This window comes from Melospiza georgiana, chromosome 5, assembly GCF_028018845.1.
Source record: "Melospiza georgiana isolate bMelGeo1 chromosome 5, bMelGeo1.pri, whole genome shotgun sequence".
NCBI lineage: Eukaryota > Metazoa > Chordata > Aves > Passeriformes > Passerellidae > Melospiza > Melospiza georgiana.
Genome location: NC_080434.1, coordinates 63,538,906 through 63,560,351, shown reverse-complemented (window position 1 = coordinate 63,560,351; position 21,446 = coordinate 63,538,906). Strand labels below are relative to the sequence as shown.

The following is a 21,446-nucleotide window of genomic DNA, read 5'->3' as shown; positions in this document are numbered from 1 at the left end:
ACTATTAAGGGAAAATAAATGTATTGCCTTCTTGATAATTAAGCTGGATTTCATCAAAAACTATCAATTTGTACTGCCAGTTTCTTCTCAAACAGTGTTAAATTTGCAAGGCCTTGGCTATTCAGTAACACTTCAGACTACAGGAATAAAAGTTTCCTATTATTTTAGGTTAGATAATATTGTATGTGACCTACCATCTACTCCTCTTGAAACAGAAGATGAAAACTTCTTTACCAATTTATATAATGATCTGATTTTTTAGAATTTATTTTACTATTTCTCACAGAATCCAATTTTAAATTTTTAGTCTTCTCTTTATAAGGTCTTGTGAAAAAGATATTCTGGTATGAAATGGCTCAGTTTAACAGCTAATGAAATAATGATTTTTTTTTTTTTTTTTTTTTTTTTTTTTTTTTTTTTTTTTTTTTTTGCCAGAGCATTCCTATTTGACTCCTAGTAACTTTCATGAGCAGTCACTGAGGATTAAGTGAAGACTTTGGGGAGGTCTGTCTTTACAAAGTATAAAATCACAGCTGATAATTCTAACTTTCTAACAGAAATTTAAATTGAAATTAAAGAGATAAATCACTGTTAGATTATGGTTTGAGCAGGATTATGCTTTAAGTACCACTGGGTTTAAAACCAGAGTGGGTGGCAGTGTAAACTGGGAGTATTTAACTAGCATATTGCTTAGAATATTTTAAAAACCTTTTACTTGCTCCAGGAACTCGAGTCAGCAAAGCTTGTAAAAACAAAAGACAAAATGTTACTGATCTTTTGTCATTATCTCATCAGAAATACCTTTCTTACATCAATTTATTCATTTTTCCCACATTGTAGGATTGCAGAATGAATGCATTAGAATGAAAGGAGAGCATTGTGAAGAGGTGAGGTATCCAAGAAGAGACACAGCAGCCAGAATGTGAGTATGGTCTGTGACTCCTTTGCTTTTTCTGTACAGAGCACCAGTGCAGTTGGTTCCGGAAAGGGCCAAGCCAGAATGGCATGAAATTGCAAATATGAGATAATGACTTCAGGCACACACACAAAAATATTAGGAAAAAATCACCCAGTTAATTGCAGTTAATATACTTCAAATTTTCAAGTGTTCATTAAAAAAAATCAAGAGTGTGGCACGTAAGTTTTCTATATACAAGGATTACATCCAAGAGATCCAACTTCTGATATGCTTAATTTATAAACCCTGGATATCTGGACACACCACGGCAGCCTGACTGCATCTGACTCTGTCAAAAATAAGTGTGGAGAATTCAGAGCTGAGTTTGTCCTTGGGGTTTTGTTTCTCCCTTCTTTTGAGAGTTGAGTCTTCTTGGCAGATTTAAAATAGTTTTGTAATGTAAGCAAAGACTAAACAATGAAAATTAATTTAAAACTTACATACTTTCAGTCACATTAACTCCCTGCACTATGTAATACCATATAAACATGAGCAAATAGTCCAAACTAACTGCAGCAATTGTTCCCCAGAGTATATTTTCTTAAGGATTATATAGACAAAAGTCTGGCAAGTAAGGCAAACAATACCATAATTTAACAGCTCATCTGTGCTGAAAAACTGGAAAGTATTATTTTCAGTATTTTAATAGTGTTTTGAAATTGCTATCAAATATTTCCAGGACTGGTTAGCACAATAATTGAAATAAATTAGAGTATTTTTTGTCAGTATGGACTTGACCTGCCTCCCCCAGTTTCTCAGAAAATTATAACTGACAACTTTCTGCACACAGTTATCGTTAGACCAATCAAAGTCCAAAATGCAAAGAGCATTTAGGTAATTTACAAATAAAGCTAGACATCACAGAAGTTAAGACCTGGAAGAAAACTTCAGCTGGGGTAAATTGTCTTTGCTCCTGAAAGTCTCCCTGTACCTCCTCTTATTGTGTTCAATAATTAGTCCAAAGTGCCAGCTAGCAGAGTTCCATTGAACTGAAAAAACTGGCCTGGAGATTATCACAGTAAGAGAACAAGAGTCAAACAATAAAATACTTAATTGTGTACGGCAGAACACAGGCCATGAGCCTAATTTAAAATCTTACTTTCATTTTATGAGTCCACAATTTGAAGGGGACAACCTGTCATCTTTCTGTCCATCTACCCTTCCATGCAAAATCATGACAATGGGAAACCAGCAAAATTCCAGACATCCCACAGTCTTTTGCTTTTCTGTTTATTAGATCAAAATCCTACTTTTGTTAGATACTTTCAAGGAGTGTTGTTTCCCTGTGGGCTCTGCTGACAGGGTTTAATAGAGTACAGTTTCTGTCTATGTTGTACCAGTAGTAATGACAGATAGGTCTTCTAGTGGAGAGACATTTTGCAATATCTTCCAAAATTTTTGCTCTTTACCTTCATTTCATGGTTTGAATTTTTTCAAATGACTAAAATTCATACTCAGATATCAGTTGTTAAGAAGAGGTTTAGCCAGTTAGTTACTCTTTAAAATCTGAGGCTATGTGCCCCTCTTTGATACTGAATAACAGAGAATTCATCGAAATATAATAAATTGTATGTTCTAATTCTTGTGCAGACTTGTACAAATTTATGTCAAACCAGATGACTGCTCATAGGAAGTTTATGTTTCCTGTAAAAAAGTGAAACTTTAAAGAATGACTATTGCTGATTAAATTTCTTCATTTTATGTAAGTGTAATTTTCAGTATTTGTCTAATAAAGACAATACTTCTCTTGATTCCCATATCTTGGGTTCCCTTAAAACAAGGATTAGATTACTCTTGGGAACTCACATGTCAGTGAACAAAGCTCAGTAGTATTACCTTCAGGGAATTTATTATCAACAGACACTGATACTCCTCTAAAAATGTTGATGTTGGATGAAATGCTATGGAACACAAAGTAATTTCTCTCTGTACATAGTAAGACACACAAACTGAAGCCCCGGCTTCAGACATGCTGGTACCAATTCACCCAATAATACATCAGCTGACCTTCTCCATTTCCTCCCTGCTAATTGCCCAGCCACTCTCTAAATTACTTACTTGGTGTTGTGAAACTAACATCTCTTTATCTAATTCTGTGGAAATGTGGAAATCCATTTGATCTTAACGTCATGAGGATAGAGTGGCTTCTTCTGAGGGCAAACTATCAGACAGCAGCAGTCTGAAAAGACTTCCTTGCTTTTTCCTTGCTTTTCCCAACTGTTCCACTCTCCCACTGAGTGGCCTGTGCCAAATCCTTGCTTTGTTTTTTCATCTTTAAATTGAAACTCATAGCAGCTGCAGTTAACACAACCAATTTCATTAATATACCTCTGTGAGATATGCTAATGAAAATCTCTTGTGGTAAAATAGTTGTGACTCTTTGTTATGTGCCTAACTGAAATATTAAAATTAAACACTACAGTTCTTAGTTGTGACAGGTGGGGTTTTATTTAGCAGCCTGTTGCTGTTTGGAGCTTTATTAGGGAGTTGAGTACTGTCAAGAGCAGTTGTACCATTTTGTTGCTGATGTTATAACCTATTGGGGTTGTTTCTGGTGGCAATCCCTGATCTTTTGTCTGTTTTTTACAAACCATGTCATGACTGTACCTCAGAGAAGTCTCAGATGACCAGTACCTTAGAACATGTGATGGATTTTGACTTTGACTGAGGTTGGTCTAATATGCAAAGGTTTGCTCAAGGGAGAGCATTAATGGCACCAACATTTGATGGTGTTAATATAACCCAGAAAAAGTGGTCTCCTGGGCCATGGGTTGATGCAGTTTACTTGGTGTGGAGTTCTAGCACATAATATACCCACAGCATAAGGGTATGCAGGGCTATTCACTTGCATGCCTAGTTTAAATCCTGAACTGTGTTTTCCTAGCAAATTAACATTCACAGGGTGAAGGGACAAAAAGGGTTGTACAATATCATGTATAGCCTGCAAAAGAAACAAATACCTTTTAAAATATCTGTGTTCCTCTTTCATGGGTGTGCATTCATTCCTCAAAGCACTTATGAATCCGTTGAGATAAGACACAAAAAGGAAAAGGATCAGCTGCAGTTGTTCAGAGAGCACTGATGTAAGTTCTGCCCTCATTTTTAATAGTTAGAGGGCAGAGGAGATGCAGCTGAGCTGTGACAGTCTGAGAAGTGCCAACCTGAGTAGCAGCATGCAAGGTGAACCATTTGGGCAGAATGAGTGCACCATGACTCATCCCAGACATCAGTGATATCACAGGGACTCAGAAGGATTGTTATGAGAACTTATGTTACACTGGACAAATGATTTACACATATTTCTTTGAAGCAGTTTCCCTAAATTGTATACAGAAATTGCATAGAAATTTCTGGAGCAGAAATCCATTTTGCACCCTGGAAGCCCATAGAAACTTTACCATGATTATGAAACTGGACCTGAGGATTTACAGAGACAGTGTGCTTTATTCATCCCGTTCCTCAGAGAGCTTTGGACACTGTACAGGACTCACAGCCATCACCTGGGAGGTCTCATTTCCTCTCTTCTGAGCAAGGTGGTAGCAGCTGGATGCCATGAATGCATCAGGACCAGCTGCAGTGCATCTCACAGGCAGGTCAGGTAGATGGTACTGCAAATATTCAGTAAGTTCAAACAGTATGACTTTGCACTTTCAAAACAATGAAAAGTGGTCACCCCCAAACAATTTAAAAGATACCTTGAGATGTGTCTTGATAATAACATGACCTAAATACAAGAATTTCATCATTGAAGACCTGTGGAGTCTTCCAGGATTAATTAAGCACCATGCCATGTAATATGTGACCTTTGCAGAAGCACTGCAGGGGCAGCAGGAGCACCTTGTTTGCCTTTGATTCCATCTATGGCTGGTGAAGGGGGTTTCAGAAATCACTGATAGTACAGCAAGGTGCTCAGAAGTAAATTTCATCCTTATATTATTTAGTTCAGATCAGTATGATCTGAACAGAACTAGACCATGACTTTCCATATATGTTTTTTCTAATTGATTTATTTAATTTCACTTGCTAGGACAAAAAAAGGCCTGGTAAGGTCTACCCTAAGATAAACCTAAACCTATTTGTAAATTGGACACCATGCTTTTCCAAAGTCATCATTTTACAAGTGGATTTTCTATTTAAGTTAAGTAAAAATCTTTGTCAAGTTAATGAAAGAATAGAACAGAATATTCTTCAGGAAAAAAGAATGAGGTAACTGTAAATTGATGTGGTTTAGTTTTGGATGTGAAAAGGTTCATATAGATAGCAGGAAATGGCAGAGCACACCAACTGTTTAGCTGCAAGGGCAGTGTGTTCAGCATATGACATTACAGGAGAGAAAATAATTAAGACTAGAATTAGAAGAGGCAGATTCTTTTATTATCACAGCTTAGCAAGCCTCCTTCAAATACAGGGAAAATATTTTGGTATACTTTTGTCCAAACTATCAACACAGTCACATTAAGATATCTAAATTATTTCTTAATTGAAAAACAATTTTATTAATAAATCAGTGTTTATTAATAAATCAGTGCTAATAAAACAACCAGCTCCAGAGAAGTTCTTGCCTAAAACTCTCAACATCCCAAATAATGCATGATTGAGTACAAGAGGACAAGCATTCGGGTTTTTGTTTCTCCTAAATGATGAAATTACATCTGCAATGAGCAAGCATTTTGTTAAAGCCTCCTTTTTTGTCTCTCTTGAAACGTGCAGGGAGACAATGAGATGATACTGATCTGCATGGAGAGTGATCTGTCAAGCAGTTAGCTAAATGTGGTGGAGAGAAATGATATTATAAAGGCAACTCAGAACTGTTCAAACATGGGGACTATTGGCTGTACATTTGAGTAAATCTATGCAAAATGAAAGCTTAGAAAAACAAAACTCTTTGATCTTGGTATGTTTCATACAGAAACCCACTCCAAAATGGGAGTCAAGAGTTCATAGCAAATTCTTCCTCATTTACTCTGGCAATTTAACTAGCAGATGCTGAATCGAGCTCAGCCCAGGACCAGATGGTATTCATCCAGAACTTCTAAAGGAAATAGTAAAATTATTAACTAGGATGTGCAATCTATTGTTTAGAACTACGTTGTTGCCAGGGAAAAAAAATTGTGTAAATGTGGTGCCAATGTTTAAAAAGGACTCCAGGGGAACTAAACCCTTGGAATTGTGAGCCAGTCTGTAAGCCTGGTGTTCAAAGGAAAACTGATGAGGACTCTAATAACAGATAAAAATCTCTGGACAAATTTGTAGAGGAAGGCTGCACTTTATACATTCAAAGTCCTGAGCAAGTGAACAAGGGGATCCAGTTAGTTTTAAACACTAACTCCACAGCTGCTGGGATGTGCAGAGAATAGCATTCCCTCACACATTCTGCTCTTGCTTTTGTTGAAATCCGTACCTTCTGGAGTTGGTCATGGCTCGGTGCTTACCCTCAGCCCTTCAAGCCTGTGCTGCCCCTGCTGTCTGCCAGCCTGGGGCCCAGCCCTTGGCCGCCTGCCCTGCACACGGGGCGCGCTGTGCCCAGCGCAGCCGGGCCCCCTTTGCCTTTCTGCCGGCCCTGGGCAGCCTCCTGGCCTCACTGGCTTCACCGGCGCTTAGCAAGCATGTCTTGACCCTGAAGTGGGCCTGGGGCTCGGTGAGGGGCTCCTGCTGACCTGGGGGAGCTGCTCCTTCACCCTGTCCCACCCATCTTTGAGGCTGATAGGAGAAACCTGCAGTGGCTTCGCAGCGTTAATCCCAGCCCTGGCCAGGCTCTCCCAGCCTGACAGCGAGGGGGGCAGTGGGACCATGCTGTGCTGTGGGCCACTGATGGCCAGCTGCATCCAGGACTCCCAGAGGCACGAAGGACAATTGAGAAACCAGAACTTTCAATCTAACTTTTCAATCTAGTTTCCTACATCTCTATTCCCATTACTTGTACTATAAAGCAAAGTTTTATGGCAAGACTGGAAGAGAAAGCCAGGCTTTCCAGTCCGTGTATATCAGCTTTGAGGGGTCAGGATTTATTGCAAAGAACCTATTATTGCTCTGCTTTTAAGTAAAAGGGATTTAAAATGTGAAATTAGTTTTTCATTCAGTTATAGTAGAGATTAATTTCTAATATTAATTTGCATTTCTATATAAACAAGCTATATACTGGAAAGTAAAAGCCCATGACTTTGTGAAAAAACCAGTGAGGATGATATTTATTAAAAAAGCAGAATTTCTAAGCCATAAAGATCTTTGTTTTCCACTGGTGTGTAACTAATGTGGCACAATTTATCAGGTTTATCAAGTTTGTCAAGTCATATACAAGTTCTTGCACAGAGGAAATGTATAGACTTCTGCTTATATTAACTAACAATTCTAATATGCTTTCATAAGGTTTGAACCACTAAGTGAAATTGGTGAGTTTTTCTATTGACTTGCTGGGGTTTGGATCAGGCACGTACAGCACTTTCACATGAAACTAGCACTTTGCCAATTGAGATAAATGCAGCTGCTTTTATTTCTCTGAGTCTACCCTATCTTCAGTTTACTCTGAAAAATATGAAGACAAGAATCATTTCCATGTAAGGAATGCAAAATCTTCACTATGTTTTTATCTTCTCTGCCCTTTTATTTAGCAACTCTTACCATTTTAAATGTTAGTTGAGAGACAGATTTATCACTCTCCTCACTCACTGGGTCTCATTTACAGGCTGTGACCTAAGAGGCTGCCTCTGAGAAATGATGCAGAGACATGAGTAGAAGCAATCTTGCAAGGGGTTAATGCTGTAATCTTTTTCTAGCCTGTTTATAATCCCAACAATAGTGCAGTGACAGAAGAGGGTGGATCTAAGAAGTACCCAGGGGGATGTGTGTGTGTGTGTGTGTGTGTGTGTGTGTGAGTGTGTGCATACGTGTGTGTGAGTGTGTGTGTGCACGCTTTGCTCTCCCGAGCGGCCGTGGAGCCTCTGGAATAAATCGTGTTCAGCCAGAGCAGGACTCTGTGTGCTGGGTGCTGCTGCTGGAGAGTCAGAACAGCTTCCTTGCACAGCTGCCTCCCTTGCATTTCTTCTGAAGACTTCATTCAGAAACCATTTGTTTACTGAAAGCATGGGCAGATAGGTACAAGCCCACCTTCTTCTTCATCAGAGCTGACCTGTGGATACTGAAGAATGGAAATAGTTGATGCCAGTAGCTTCCTTGGGAATGGCACCAACATTACTGATTTCTTCTGCGATATCATCTTGGAAAATGACACTTTTTTCTGTGTGGCTGATGCACCTTATCCTTCTAAAGGTATGTATGGAAAATTGATTTTTTGCAGGCAGTTTTAGTTCTAGCTGGATGCAGAGATACTATAGAAAGAAAGAGCTATGTAAGGCATTTTCTTTGAAAGAGTGCAAAATCAACTGCTTGCTTTTAAGTTAGTATGAGAAACAGGCAGCAAAAAATTTAGTATGTGCTGGTTTTCCGAGTTCAAAACTGAACTAGGAAAAAATTCGGATATAACTGAACACTAAAACAGTAACACTTTGGAGCACAAAATGCAAACATCTCTGCTAAGAACTTGGAGTAGTATGATTTTTATTCAATTCAATAACAATGGAGTGATCAGATCTGATACCATGTATGAAAGTGATTTAATATGAAATCATAGTACTCTGAAGCTGAAAAAAATCCATATATTAAAATGTCTTTTGATTGCTTGATCTTTTCTTACTTCTGCATAAAATAGAATCTCCCGTGGTGAGTAAGTGGTGCGCACTCAGCAGCATGAGAAGCACATGCTTTAAGTTGTATTTGACTCTCCAAATGTACATTGTATTGCTTATATTGTAGAGTAATGCTAGGCAATTTAGGTAGATCAGAATGCATTTAAGAATTTCAGCAGTTTCACTGATTTTGTGTTGGTGTAATGACATAAACCTTCATAAAACTGAATACAGAAAGGCTTTTACCTTGTGATTAAAGGTTGAAATATATAATATTAATCTGAGTTGAATACTGTGTAACTGATGTTTTCTCGTGACAATTTTCAGATTTGCATCAGATAATAAGGATTCTGCTGTATTGCTTGATATTTCTGCTCAGCATTTTGGGGAACATTCTGGTGATTACGGTGCTGATAAGAAACAAGCGGATGCGAACAGTCACCAACACCTTCCTGCTGTCACTAGCAGTCAGTGACCTGATGCTCTGCCTTTTCTGCATGCCTTTCACCCTCATTCCCAACCTGCTAAAAGATTTTATTTTTGGAAGTGCTGTTTGCAAAACTGCCACTTATTTCATGGGTAAGTCTGGGAAGTTTATACTTATTTTGAAGACTGACTAATGAGACAGGTGAGAAGGTATTAAGATCTGTAAGGGGCTGATTGCTTCCATACACCATTGAAGTTACCAGTATCATGAAGAAACAACTTTGTAGTGTAGATCTTCATGGTTCTGGTGTCCTTGGTCTGATCCAGCAAAACACAGAGGCACACACACACACTTAACTTTAATAACATACAGAAGTGTTTTGCTGGATGTGAAGATGTTGCACGATCAAACTTTAATGAGGAACCCAGCACTTGTTCAGCCATCACTGGCAAGATTCTTACCAGTGTCCAGATCACCCACCAGCAATGATGGGCTTGTACACCCTCAGTAAGGGCAGATCCTACCCACAGATTTTTGGCAGCAGTGATACATAAGCAAGAAAAGAGAAATAGGCCAAAGCAGGTGTAATTTGCAGAGCTGGAATTTGGAGCAAGTACTCTTTGCGCACAGACCAGGTGTGATCAGAGCTCCCCAGAAGACCATAAAACGCAGATATAGATTTTAGAGGCTGACTTTAATAAACATCACTTTTGTGTGCCTTGCCATACTCTTCTTGGTTGTGGAGCCAGGATCTAGGAGTTTCAAAATGTCTGGGTTATGTATGTGTAAGTGAATTTTTGTCTCACTTTAATATTTCCTCTGCATTTGCTTGTTTCTTAACCAAAAAAAAAAAAAAAACCCAAATAAACAAAACAAAAGAAGAAAAAGAAGAAAAAAAAAAGAAAAGGAAAAAAGGAGAGCATTATGTAAAGTTTTTGCTGCTTTGGGAGACTCTTAGTTGATTACTGAAACCTCAGGTCCCCTTTCAACCCATGCCCTTGAGAACTTTGATGTAATGTGAAAGTAAAGTGTACGAATGGGAAATCAACATCTTTTTGTAGATAAAACCAATAAAACTAAAGGCCATGTTTAAACAATTACAATGAATTGCTGGCAAAAATATCCTGAAACATTACTGAAGCATTGTCATCTTCCTCTTATTGCACACAGTGTAAGTTACTTTATTTTAAAAATCCAGTGAAATAAAGTTTCTTATCCAGCATAAAGTTTCTTATTATGAAGCTGTTTTAAGAGTCAGAAAGAGAAGATTTCCCACTAAATGTCCAGGTAACAGAGGCATCACCTGACAAACCATTGCATCAAATATGCTCAATTTTTCATTTTAAGATGCAGAAAGACAAATTTTCAATTACAGATGATTTCTTTAAAATAAACTGTAATGATACTGGCATTTTATAGTCTGACATATATTCATAAAGACAAATAAAAAATCATTCACTGAAAGAAAAATTTGTGGCCAAGTTAAGAAGAAATATTGATAATTTTACCGTGGTGAACTTGGGCACCTCAATGACAGAAACACAGACAACAACAATATATTTTATAAAATATGAACAGAAGTAATTAAGGATACTCGAAGGACAAAGACTCTGCTTCATCACTTCATTTTTCCTTGTTTGTAAGTCCATTAGCATCTAATTAAAAAGTTGTAAAAGATTTAACTCTCTTGAATGAAAAAATCAGATCACAAGTCAAGCAGGACACTCATAAAAATTAAAACAATAAAAAAGGGACTGTGAACATCTGTGTTAAGAGAGTAATTAACTGATCTCAAATGCTTTGTTTGAATTTCAGTGCAACTAGTGAACAAACTGCAGTAGCAAAGAGAATAATTAAGAGTAAAATTGTCTTCATTCCCTGTTACCAGAATTTTATCATTTGACAGAGTGTGTATTTTTTCTTGCACTTTTGGAGTAAGAGAAGCACAGAGCAGGAATATCAGTCTGGAGCAGTCCTGAGACCCAGACCCACTGCCCACACATTCCTCACTGACTTCATCAGACTGCTGTTTAGAAATCCTTTTGCTTATAAATAGTATGCTATATTTTTAATTTTTTGTATGCATACAGCAAGCTAGCAGGACCATTTGAACATAACATAACCTTTAAAATAAGAGGATAACCTTTTTCTTTATGTTACATGCATAGGTGTCTCTGTAAGTGTCTCTACCTTCAACCTGGTTGCCATATCTTTGGAGAGATACAGTGCCATTTGCAAACCACTGCAGTCCAGGGTCTGGCAGACAAAGTCTCACGCCCTGAGAGTGATTGCTGCGACCTGGTGTGTGTCCTTTGTGATCATGTCACCATACCCAATCTACAGCAAGCTGGTACCTTTCACCAAGTACAACAACACCACAGCCAATATGTGCCGGCTCCTCTGGCCAAGCGATGTCATTCAGCAGTCCTGGTAAGAACAGCTGGCTCTTAGCAAATGTGCAATTATCTGCTCGTAGCAATCAGCCTATGGAAAATCAAGTATTAACCTTCAGCAAATGTTTACACTCTATCATTCTTATTTAAGATATAAGAAAACCCCAACATTTTTAAGCTGCTTACATTTTGACATTTGAATGACTCTTCCCTTGCCATGGGAAAGACTGCCCAACGTGGCAATGATTCTCACACCATGGTCTGCTAAGCCCCAGCTGTCACTGTCAGGAAATAACCTGTCACTTGTAGCAAAAATACTGCTTTCACTCATTTACACATAAACTTCAACATTCTCAGAGAAACCCTTGATTAATTGTTGAGAAATGCAGACACACCCCTCTGTGTGCTGCCTGGCCTGTTAATGTGTTTGAAGGTTCTCCATAGCAGAAAAGTAGAATATGAAGCTGCAAATGTCTTATTTGAGAATCCTTTTGGTTGCTTATGGAGAACAGGGGCAGAGAGAAGTGGGAGAGACAAGCTCCCAGTCCTACACATCCAGGCAGGGTAAACAGCAGCACTATCAAACAGCAGTAGTACTTAGACATGATGTCCTTGCACGTTGACTAAACACTGACTGGCACTGACAAAGTGTAAGATTTTTTTTTTTACACTGAAGGTCAGCTGGAACTGGGGAAAAGATTAAAGTCTGCCCCATTTTGGTGTGGTATATCCACAAAGAGTAACTTTGTGTTAATACTTTCAGTAGTAATCTCGGGTATTCGGCAGCATGAGGAGGAAGGGTACAGAAAAAATTCTCTTCTCTGTGGTCTCCTTACAGATTCCCAGCTGTGTTACTGAGTTTGCACCAAGGCCACAGGGATCAGGAGGGGCATGGGCTCATGGATGCATTTAAACATCATTATTTCCCCAGCTTGTCACCACATCAGAGAGGCTGACTAGGAGAGTAGCCTATGTGAAACCACATAAAAGCTGCTTCCTTTATCAGAGAGATTGCCAGTCCTGGAATCCCTCCTCAGGAGCTCTTCATGGCTCCAGGGATGAGGACCCAGGTTGTGGCTGCTCTGGTTTTGCCCACATGTGCCAAGGCCCTCTGGAAGTCAGATCTCTCTGAAGCACAATAATAGAATAATTTGCATTGGAAAAGACCTCTAAGATCACTGACTCCAACCATTAAAATATTTTTAATGTACCAAGAACCCCTTTAAGAATCAGCAGGTGCTCGTTTAGCTTCTCCAAGGCAATTTTTGCATTGACCAAAACTACAGGGCATCTGATGCTCATCTGGTTACAGCAGGGAGTCCCACTCATGGGCAGAGAGAACTTCTGCCCCCTTTCACTACTGTGGGACTGCCCATCTCCTCTGGGCTGCATAGGTGGGATGAAAGGTGATTTTCGGCCATTATAGTCTTTTTCCTTTCTGAGGGAAGCAGGAGAAGAAGTAGGAAGCTTCAAAATTCTGAGGTGTCAAAATGATACTTTGCATTGGCATGAAAAAAAATTCAAAAAATCTTGAAATCCTGTGTTCCCCAATTCTCAGTTGTATAAAAAGGACTTTTTCTGTTTTTTTGCCATTCCCTATTCTCTCTCCCTATTATCTTTTGATTCCTTAGGTACACTTTCCTGCTCCTCACACTCTTTCTTATTCCTGGGATTATAATGATGATTGCGTATGGTCTAATTTCTTTGGAACTCTACAGAGGAATAAAATTTGATGCCAGCCAGAGAAAATCTTCACGAGGTAACAAAACAATGTGATTTGGGGTGGGATTTTAAAAGTTACAGTTGAAGATACGAGCAGTCATTTTGAGGCTAGTAAAAGGAAAGCTTTCTGCTTCCAAAAATGATCGTTATGGTCAGTTATGTCGTGAACTTGCCAGACACATTTCTTACAGTTAATCTGCAAATAAACCTTACCTATGGCTTGTTTGCAAAGATTCTGGGCAGAATACATTAAATTTCTAATTTGTTTATTATAGAAATACCAAGCTTTTTTTCTGGCGATGGATGAGGACCATTTTTGCCAATAAATGTCACAATGAAAATTGTCAAATAAAGTAGAAACATATAACCTTGAAAACTATTTTCTGTCCATATAACAGACTAAGTAACATTCTTACAACTTTTGCATCAGTTTATATAGACTAAGATGTGAGAATATCGGGAGACAGTGGGTTCAGAGCAGCTGGTAGCATGACTGACTCAGAAGCAGGCCAGTGCTTTCTTTGCAACAGTTGCTCAGCTATGAATTATGTTGTTTATTTAGATTTAGACTGCGTTCTTCATTTTTTATTTGGCTTACTGTTCAGAGGTATTTAGCCAAATATTTAAACAGCATTTTATATGTATAGAAAGAAGAATAAGTACCTGCAGCGCCAAATACGAGGATGGAGATGGATGTTACCTCAACAAAACCAAAAGGAAAAGGAAAATGCCATTGCAACAGCTCTCTGCTATGAGCCACAACAAAATAGAGAGAGTGAGAAGCAACAGCTCTTCTGCCAACTTAATGGCCAAGAAACTTGTCATCCGTATGCTGATGGTGATAGTGGTTTTGTTTTTCATTTGCTGGACTCCCATCTTCAGCGTCAACGCCTGGCGCGCCTTCGACACGGCCTCCGCCGACCGGCGCCTCTCGGGGGCTCCCATCTCCTTCATCCACCTGCTGTCCTACACCTCTGCCTGCGTGAACCCCATCATCTACTGCTTCATGAACAAGCGCTTCCGCATGGCCTTCCTGGCCACCTTCGCCTGCTGCGCCCCGCAAGCGCCGCCCGCCGCGCGCGGAGAGGCAGCTGAGGAGGAGGAGGGCAAGACGACGAGGGCTTCCCTCTCCAAATGTTCCTACACACACATGGCTGCCTCTGCACCCCCCTGAGCTGCAGCGGGGAGGCGGCGAGTGGTGAAACGTCTGCTCTTGGAACGTGGCTGTGGCGTCAGCTGAACGCCGTTTAGTCCTGAGCTAATGAAACGCTTCAGCTGGCAGTAAACACAGCAAGAATTTTATGGGAAATTGATGCTATCACTGTATGAGTGTTAAATCACTTTCCCTTCAAAAGTACAAAGGAGGAAGAGAGCTCTGAAGATAAAGGACTTTATGAAAAGCCTTAGAAGTTGCTCTATTTGTAATAAATTCCACTGCAAAAATTGGTGTCCTCTACATCAACGGCTTTGCTCAGTTTTCAGATGCAGTCCTGAGTATCTCAAGATATTTCCAAGATGCAAATAGATTCTCCTCAAACGTAAATATATGTAATGCAGTCTTCACTTCACCAGCTATGTCTCATAAGCAAAAATCTTTCTGTTATATTTGTAGTACTTTTTCACATTATTTTAGCTGAGCTAATACATGTTGAGATAATTTTGGTGCCACTCTCATGGGAATTCTGGGGTGGTGAGAATGGGCTTGTCCATGTGAAATTAATGCTTTTAAATAAAGTAATTTCTTTTTAAAAAATAAAATGAAAGCAAATATCATCGGCTTTGTGAGTGGAATGCTTTCTTCACTCAGACAACAGCATAAATTAGCATAATTTAATGTATTTTTCACTTATATAAACTCCATAGAACAAGGACAAAGAAATGGCTTTCTTTGGTGCTGAAAGCACACACATATGCAAGTGGTGGGGTCTAAGATGAGCCACAAAGGCCCGTGTGGAAATTTCCACTGTGGGAAGCACAGGGATAAATGCTTGGAATAAAGTAAAGAGGTGTTTTACAGAAGAGGCAGGACTGGAGGCACAGGCTGGTGCCCACGGCAGTCCCATTTCACAAATTAATTCACACCCACTTCAGGGACGGCACTGCCAACTTGGAAATAAAGGCATTGGTGCAGAATGGCAGAAAGGGCAGATACAACGAGCAAAGGCTGAAAGGCTTGGTCAGAAAACAGTTTTTCTAAACTTTGGAGCAGCTCTTTTCTCCAGCTACACACACTTATGTGTTTATTTCATGTAAACAGATTCACCGTGGAGCAGAGCAGCTTTGAATGAAGCAATTATTGGTGCTTTGTGGAGCAGGAATCCAGTCTCTTTCCTGTGCAGCACACAGGTGAGTGTGGGTGTTCAGGTCCTGTCCTTTGCTCTGTGGAACTCAGATGGAGAAGTTACATCCCTTATTTTGGTTTGTGAAAATATCCTGTTGGAGATGTTTCTATCTTCTAGCTGAATCAATATCATTATAAACCCTTGTTATTAGACAGAGATTAAATTTGAGCACAGTGTGGAATGTAGATGTGGATATTAAATATAAGCCCTCTCAAGGTTTTTAATCAGGAAAATCTGATCTCTTTACAGAATGATTTTAAATTAGAAATATACTGTGAGTTCCAGGACACAGATCCATGTCCTGCACTCAGTTATTGCCTGAAATGGTTTACCCTAAAAACTTAGGACACAACTTCGGCTATTATTTTTTTTTCCATCCAGCTTGTCCACACACAGGAAATTAAAAAAAAAATTCTAAACACTATTTATGCACAATCCATAGAAACAACGTTTTGCCTGCCTACTTAATAAAGCAGCACTGCTCCTGGAACAGTGCTGAGACCGCTGACATCAATCTGAACTTTTCAAGTACCCAACAAATTAAATTATGGGATTTAATTCATAGCAATAAAATGAAAATTTTACCTCACTTACAGATACGTGTTGAGACCCTCTACAAACCTGTCCTGTGCGCTGAAACTGAAGGAACAAACTTAGCTGCTTTGGAATTTATGTGGAGCAGTGACAGCAGCAAACATACTTGTGAAGTATTTTATACCATTTGAAAGCCTGGATCGATTATAGGCAATAGTTTAAAAATTGTTGTTTGAGCAAGAAAACCTTCCACATGTTAATAACATACTGGATGTGACTGTTGCTGCCTGTGTGATGTGTTGCAGGACAGCCCATAGCACAGCTCTGTGTGCTCTTTCAAAAGCAAATTCCTTTTTGTAAATGCAGCTTCTGCAGTAGCTGTGATGTCACCTGAGTGACATAAGAGGACATGCACAGTTCACCTGCTCTCACTGATTGAGTCTGAGCATGGTGGTTTCAGATGAAAGCCAAAAGCTATTTTCAACAATGCCTTAATCAGATCTCAGCCCCCCACGGCCTCCAGTAGCTGCAGCTGAGAGGAGCAGAGGTTCTGATTGATTCCCTTCTCGAAGCTGTCAGGGAGCACAATTAGGAGGAGATGAAACGAGGAAGGCAGGGGAAGATCCTGATGGAGCGGTGGCCGGGAGACAATCAGGGAAGGGCTGAATTGTGCCATTTCTCCAAGGCCCATCTGTGTGTGCGTCACTCGTCCCCTCCATTGCCCCCTCTGCACCTATTTTCTTGTTATATCAACACAATATTTCTTTTGATCAAGCTCCCTAAGCCACAAGCCTTGTGCCAAATTCCGGCAAGAATTAGGAATTAAGCTTTTAAAATGCAATATAGCAACCCAGTCATTTTGTATTTTTCTGCCCTGGTCTCCTAGCACAGGAAATTTCAGCCCTTCTGCATCTTAATGCCATTTTTCCTGATCTGTGCATTGCAGAAGTCATTCCTGGGTCCAAATGTTTCCCTTTCATTGTTAACAGATCATTACATTCTCCCAGTACCTTTAATTCAGATGCTGATATCACTGAAAAGGTGTCTTCAGTAATGAATATGGCATACCAAAATAAAAACAGCCTATGAACTCTTCTCATTTTAGCAGTAGTTTACAGGGGTTGTGGAGAAAAATCCTATCCTACTACAAGCAGTATCCTGCTAAACGCAAACTGTTTTCCAGATGTAGCAGACAAATGGCAAAACCAATGAATTTCCAGGTGCATAACGTTCATAACTCTCGGAAGTTTTTATCTTCTTTTGCTTTCTCCCAACTCCCAGGGCTTTTCCCCCTCTGTCTGTCTTTCTCTTATCTCTTTCAGCTGCATGACACCATCTGATTTTTCTCCTGCATGCTTCTCAGTCTCTAGGTTACTTTCCCAGCACCACCAATTGCTAGATGATTTTTTTCTCTTTGACAGGTTTATTTTCTATCCCAGATTTACTTTCCCAGAAAGCACTCTCATCTTCATTTCCCCTATCATCTCTGGCTGACAGACTCCTGGAGCACATTTCTCCAAGCAATACATCCTGCCCACAACAAAACAGCTCTGCAATCCCCCCTACCCTCCTTAGCCTGGGCTCACACAGCAGCTCTTGAACACTGGCTCTCTGACCAGCAGGATGTGCTGGTTCAGAAAACAAAAGTGGAGCATTAATTACACCCAGACCCTCCTTTGATACTTTTGTCACTGTCACTTGAACCTCTGTTATTAGGGCATGCTTTAATACTGATGCCTCACAATACTGCTAAATACAGGACTTGGTGAGGGGCCAAAGGAAAGGTATTTCACTATTGCCAAGACAAAATACTTTAATGCTCTTAATGGAAAGCTGTGTGTGCATTTGGAACTCCAGCCACCAAAGGTTTACACCCCTTATACAAGTCATGGCCTCTTTTCCAATACCACCAATCCCTTCTTGGCAAATCTGTGATCCCACCTGCTCCTGCATCCCCTCCTGTTCCTCCTGCCTCTGAGCTCAAGGATGGAGCAACCCCAGCACAGCCACCATGGCTCATCAAAATACAACCCAGCAGAGCCACCATGGCTCATGGCAATGCAACGCCAGCACAGCCACCATGGCTCATCAAAATACAACCCCAGCACAGCCACCACAGCCCGTCACAACTCAACCCCAGCACAGCCACCATGGCTCATCACAGTGACCCCAGCACAGCCACCATGGCTCATCAAAATACAACCCCAGCACAACCACCATGGCTCATCAAAATACAACACCAGCACAACCACCATGGTTCATGGCAATGCAACCCCAGCACAGCCACCATGGCTCATCAAAATACAACCCAGCAGAGCCACCATGGCTCATCAAAATACAACACCAGCACAACCACCATGGTTCATGGCAATGCAACCCCAGCACAGCCACCATGGCTCATCACAGTGACCCCAGCACAGCCACCACAGCCCATCACAACTCAACCCCAGCACAGCCACCATGGTTCATGACAGTGACCCCAGCACAGCCACCATGGCTCATCACAATGCTTTTCTGGCCTGGAATAGAGAACATCAGGATCAGTCAATACTGAAATGGATGTTGAGCTAAACTGAGGGTTTCTGGTGGTAAATGATGCCTATTATCAAAAGGAAAGTATAGAGAGATAAAACCTAATGGTTTTGAATTTGGGAAAGGATTATGTGAGAGCAGAGGCTGTAGCCTTTTTATTACAGCATCAGAGTGGTAGAGAGTATAAAATGAAGGTTTGGACTTTTGGTTGGGTTGTATTTGTCTGTAAAGTGTTTTGCTCTTCACTTCAAATATAACATAGACCAACCAAATACCACTTCACTCAGATGTGCATGTAGGTCAGCAGTTTGCTCACCCTCTGGCCACTGTTTTCCAGTCATTTTTTCTATATGCATTATTAACTTCAGTTAAACAGCATGAGCTTTTATGCACAATCCATCCAGCATGCACCCAGCTCATCTCCCAGTGCAGCACAGCCATGTGTGCCTTTAACATGCCAGAATTTCTCTCTCAAGTGTGTATAAAAACCTCAACGTCTAGAATTAGCCATTTTTATTTTTTCCTTCTGAAGTGGTTGTTAGGCTGCCTTGGGTACCTCCTAAAGAAAAAAATATAAAGGAAATATTCATGAATTGTAAAACTCCTGTTTTGCTGCCTAATAGCAATTCATCCCTGCTAGGAGCTATTTGTCTGCATCTTCACAGATAACTATTTCATGAAGAGTTTTCTTGGCTTCCACTCCAGTTGTGTCCAAAAAGCTGATTTTGAGGTAGCAAGATGTCAGTTGTTCCACTGTAAAGTGAGACAAGAACAAAGCATATTCATTAGCATCAGCTGGTAGTAAACATCAAGTAGGAATCATCCCCTATGGGGTAAACATGAGTTAATTGATGCCCTGCTATTTTGACAGTTATTAAAAATTTAAAAAATATTTCCTGATACAATGAAGAAATGCAACTTCTACACAAAGTCTGATTTAAAACAGTAGACAAAAATCACTGCATAGGTCCTGTGAAAGTCATACAAACACCAGAGTTACAAAACAGGCATGAGGAAAAGTCACGTGTACAGAACCTAAATTCACAGGAAGGGAGATACTCATGCACTTTGCTTGCTGTCAGAGGCAATTCTTCAATTATTATTGAATGGACATTGGCTCAGGGCCTTGTTCTGAGAATATTTAGCAACTGCTAAGAGGCCTCATCCCTGACCAAGTGAAGAATGACACACAGAGGTGAAACCAGAGGGGAAACTTTGCTAAACAGACAACAGTGCCCAAGAGAGAACTTTCCAGCCAGCTGGGAACTTTGCATTGACTCCTACAAACCTGCTATGGTCCTTCTAACACCTGAGATCCTCAGGATCCTCAGGAGGGTAGGTGTGGAGCAACCAGAGATGCTCCTTGCTCTGCAGCTGGCTCAAATCTCAGCCCATATCTTGTTGCTGAGGCTGGCTTGCTGCTATTGGAAAGGAATGTGGCAGTGTCATCCAAGACACTCTGTCTTGGGAGCTGCTTTTACTGTTGGCATCCCAAAAGATGATCCTGCCACATGCAAAAAGGAAAAAGAACACTACAGGTATGGCACTGAAATTAATTCAGGAGTTGTTCCTCCACTCCTTGTCCAGCAGCCAATGCAGAGCTCACCTCTGCTGCTGCTGCCATGGTGGGAGGCAGCTCCAGGAACATGACACTCCATCAGACAGAGCAGCAGGAGGGACAAAGCCTTCACAAACCATAAAAACCAGTTGCAGTAAGTAGAGAAACAACTATCTAATGAAGCAAAGGATTATTAAAAAAAAAAAAACAAAACACAACCAAACCCCTCCCAAATGGTGGTGTTTGCATTTAACAGTTACCAGTAACTAACCAGCATTTCACTGGAAAGAAGCAGGTATTGCCTCTCCTGCCTCACCTGCAGCTCACTTTTCTAAAGCTCTTTTTCACCACAGAGCTCCAGTGTCCTCATTTTGAGGACTGATAGCAGCAGTCTGTGGTGCATCTCGGTGCTACCACCTGGCTTTGCTAGATAATAATTGTCAAACCATGTGTCTGCTTAGGCTACAGTGCCTCGAGGGTTGAATTATTCTCCTAACTGTACCAAAAGTAACATTTCTAAATTAATATTAACTTACCAAAATGCAACTTTATAACTGATTCATGTTGTGTCTGTTCTTCCTCCAAATGTAGTTTGAATAATGTTTTCTAATCTACTAACACATAAAACAAACTGAAGACTTTGATATTATTTCCATGTGCTTGTGGGCTCAAACGTAGCCATCTGTGCAACTTCAGGCTCTCCTTGTGTGCCAGGAATTGTTATTTACTTACATTTGTCCTTGGTCCTCTCAGAGGAACGTTATTTGTGCAAGTGCTTTTGAGCACTTTGCTGTGTGTGTGAGAGTCTCCCCACCTGTGTGAGCGGCTATCGTGGGTATCAGGCGGGAGGCCTTTGAAGGAGGGACACTTGGGAACACCTGCTTTTTGCTTACAACATCGAGTACATTTACACCCACTTTTTTTTAATTTCCATTTTTAATACTGCAAATTTTCACATCTGGCTTGACATCCTTCTGCTTTGTTTCGCAGCTTTAAATGAATCTTCCTCTTTCACCTTCTACAACTGAGCTCTAATTCCAGCAATTCCCCTTTTCCTTGGGGAGTATCTCACACACAGGTCACCAACTAAACTACTGTTTTTTCGTATCCAGGAAATAAAAGCAATTTTTGATTGCTTCTCCTGATGCATTGTGTTCAGCTTCATCAAATTTAAAAGGTTAATTTTATTAATATTTCAGGACTTCCACGTCTGCCCTGACAGACAAATTACCGTTCACAATTGTTGGACCATCTTGCACTTTTTGGTTCCTTGCATTTGGACCCTTCAGCTCTTTCTG

The 21,446-nt window shown here is 40.2% G+C and overlaps 1 protein-coding gene across 1 annotated transcript; it reads left to right on the top strand.

Moving 5' to 3' along the window:
• The first annotated feature begins 882 nt into the window (after positions 1-882).
• Positions 883-14,356, top strand: CCKAR (cholecystokinin A receptor). Its single transcript, XM_058024795.1, has 6 exons — positions 883-922; positions 8,078-8,224; positions 8,968-9,219; positions 11,236-11,497; positions 13,092-13,219; positions 13,830-14,356. The coding sequence occupies exons 2-6, from the start codon at positions 8,101-8,103 to the stop codon at positions 14,354-14,356; spliced, it is 1,293 nt and encodes a 430-aa protein (XP_057880778.1). The 5' UTR covers positions 883-922; positions 8,078-8,100.
• The last annotated feature ends 7,090 nt before the right edge of the window (positions 14,357-21,446 follow it).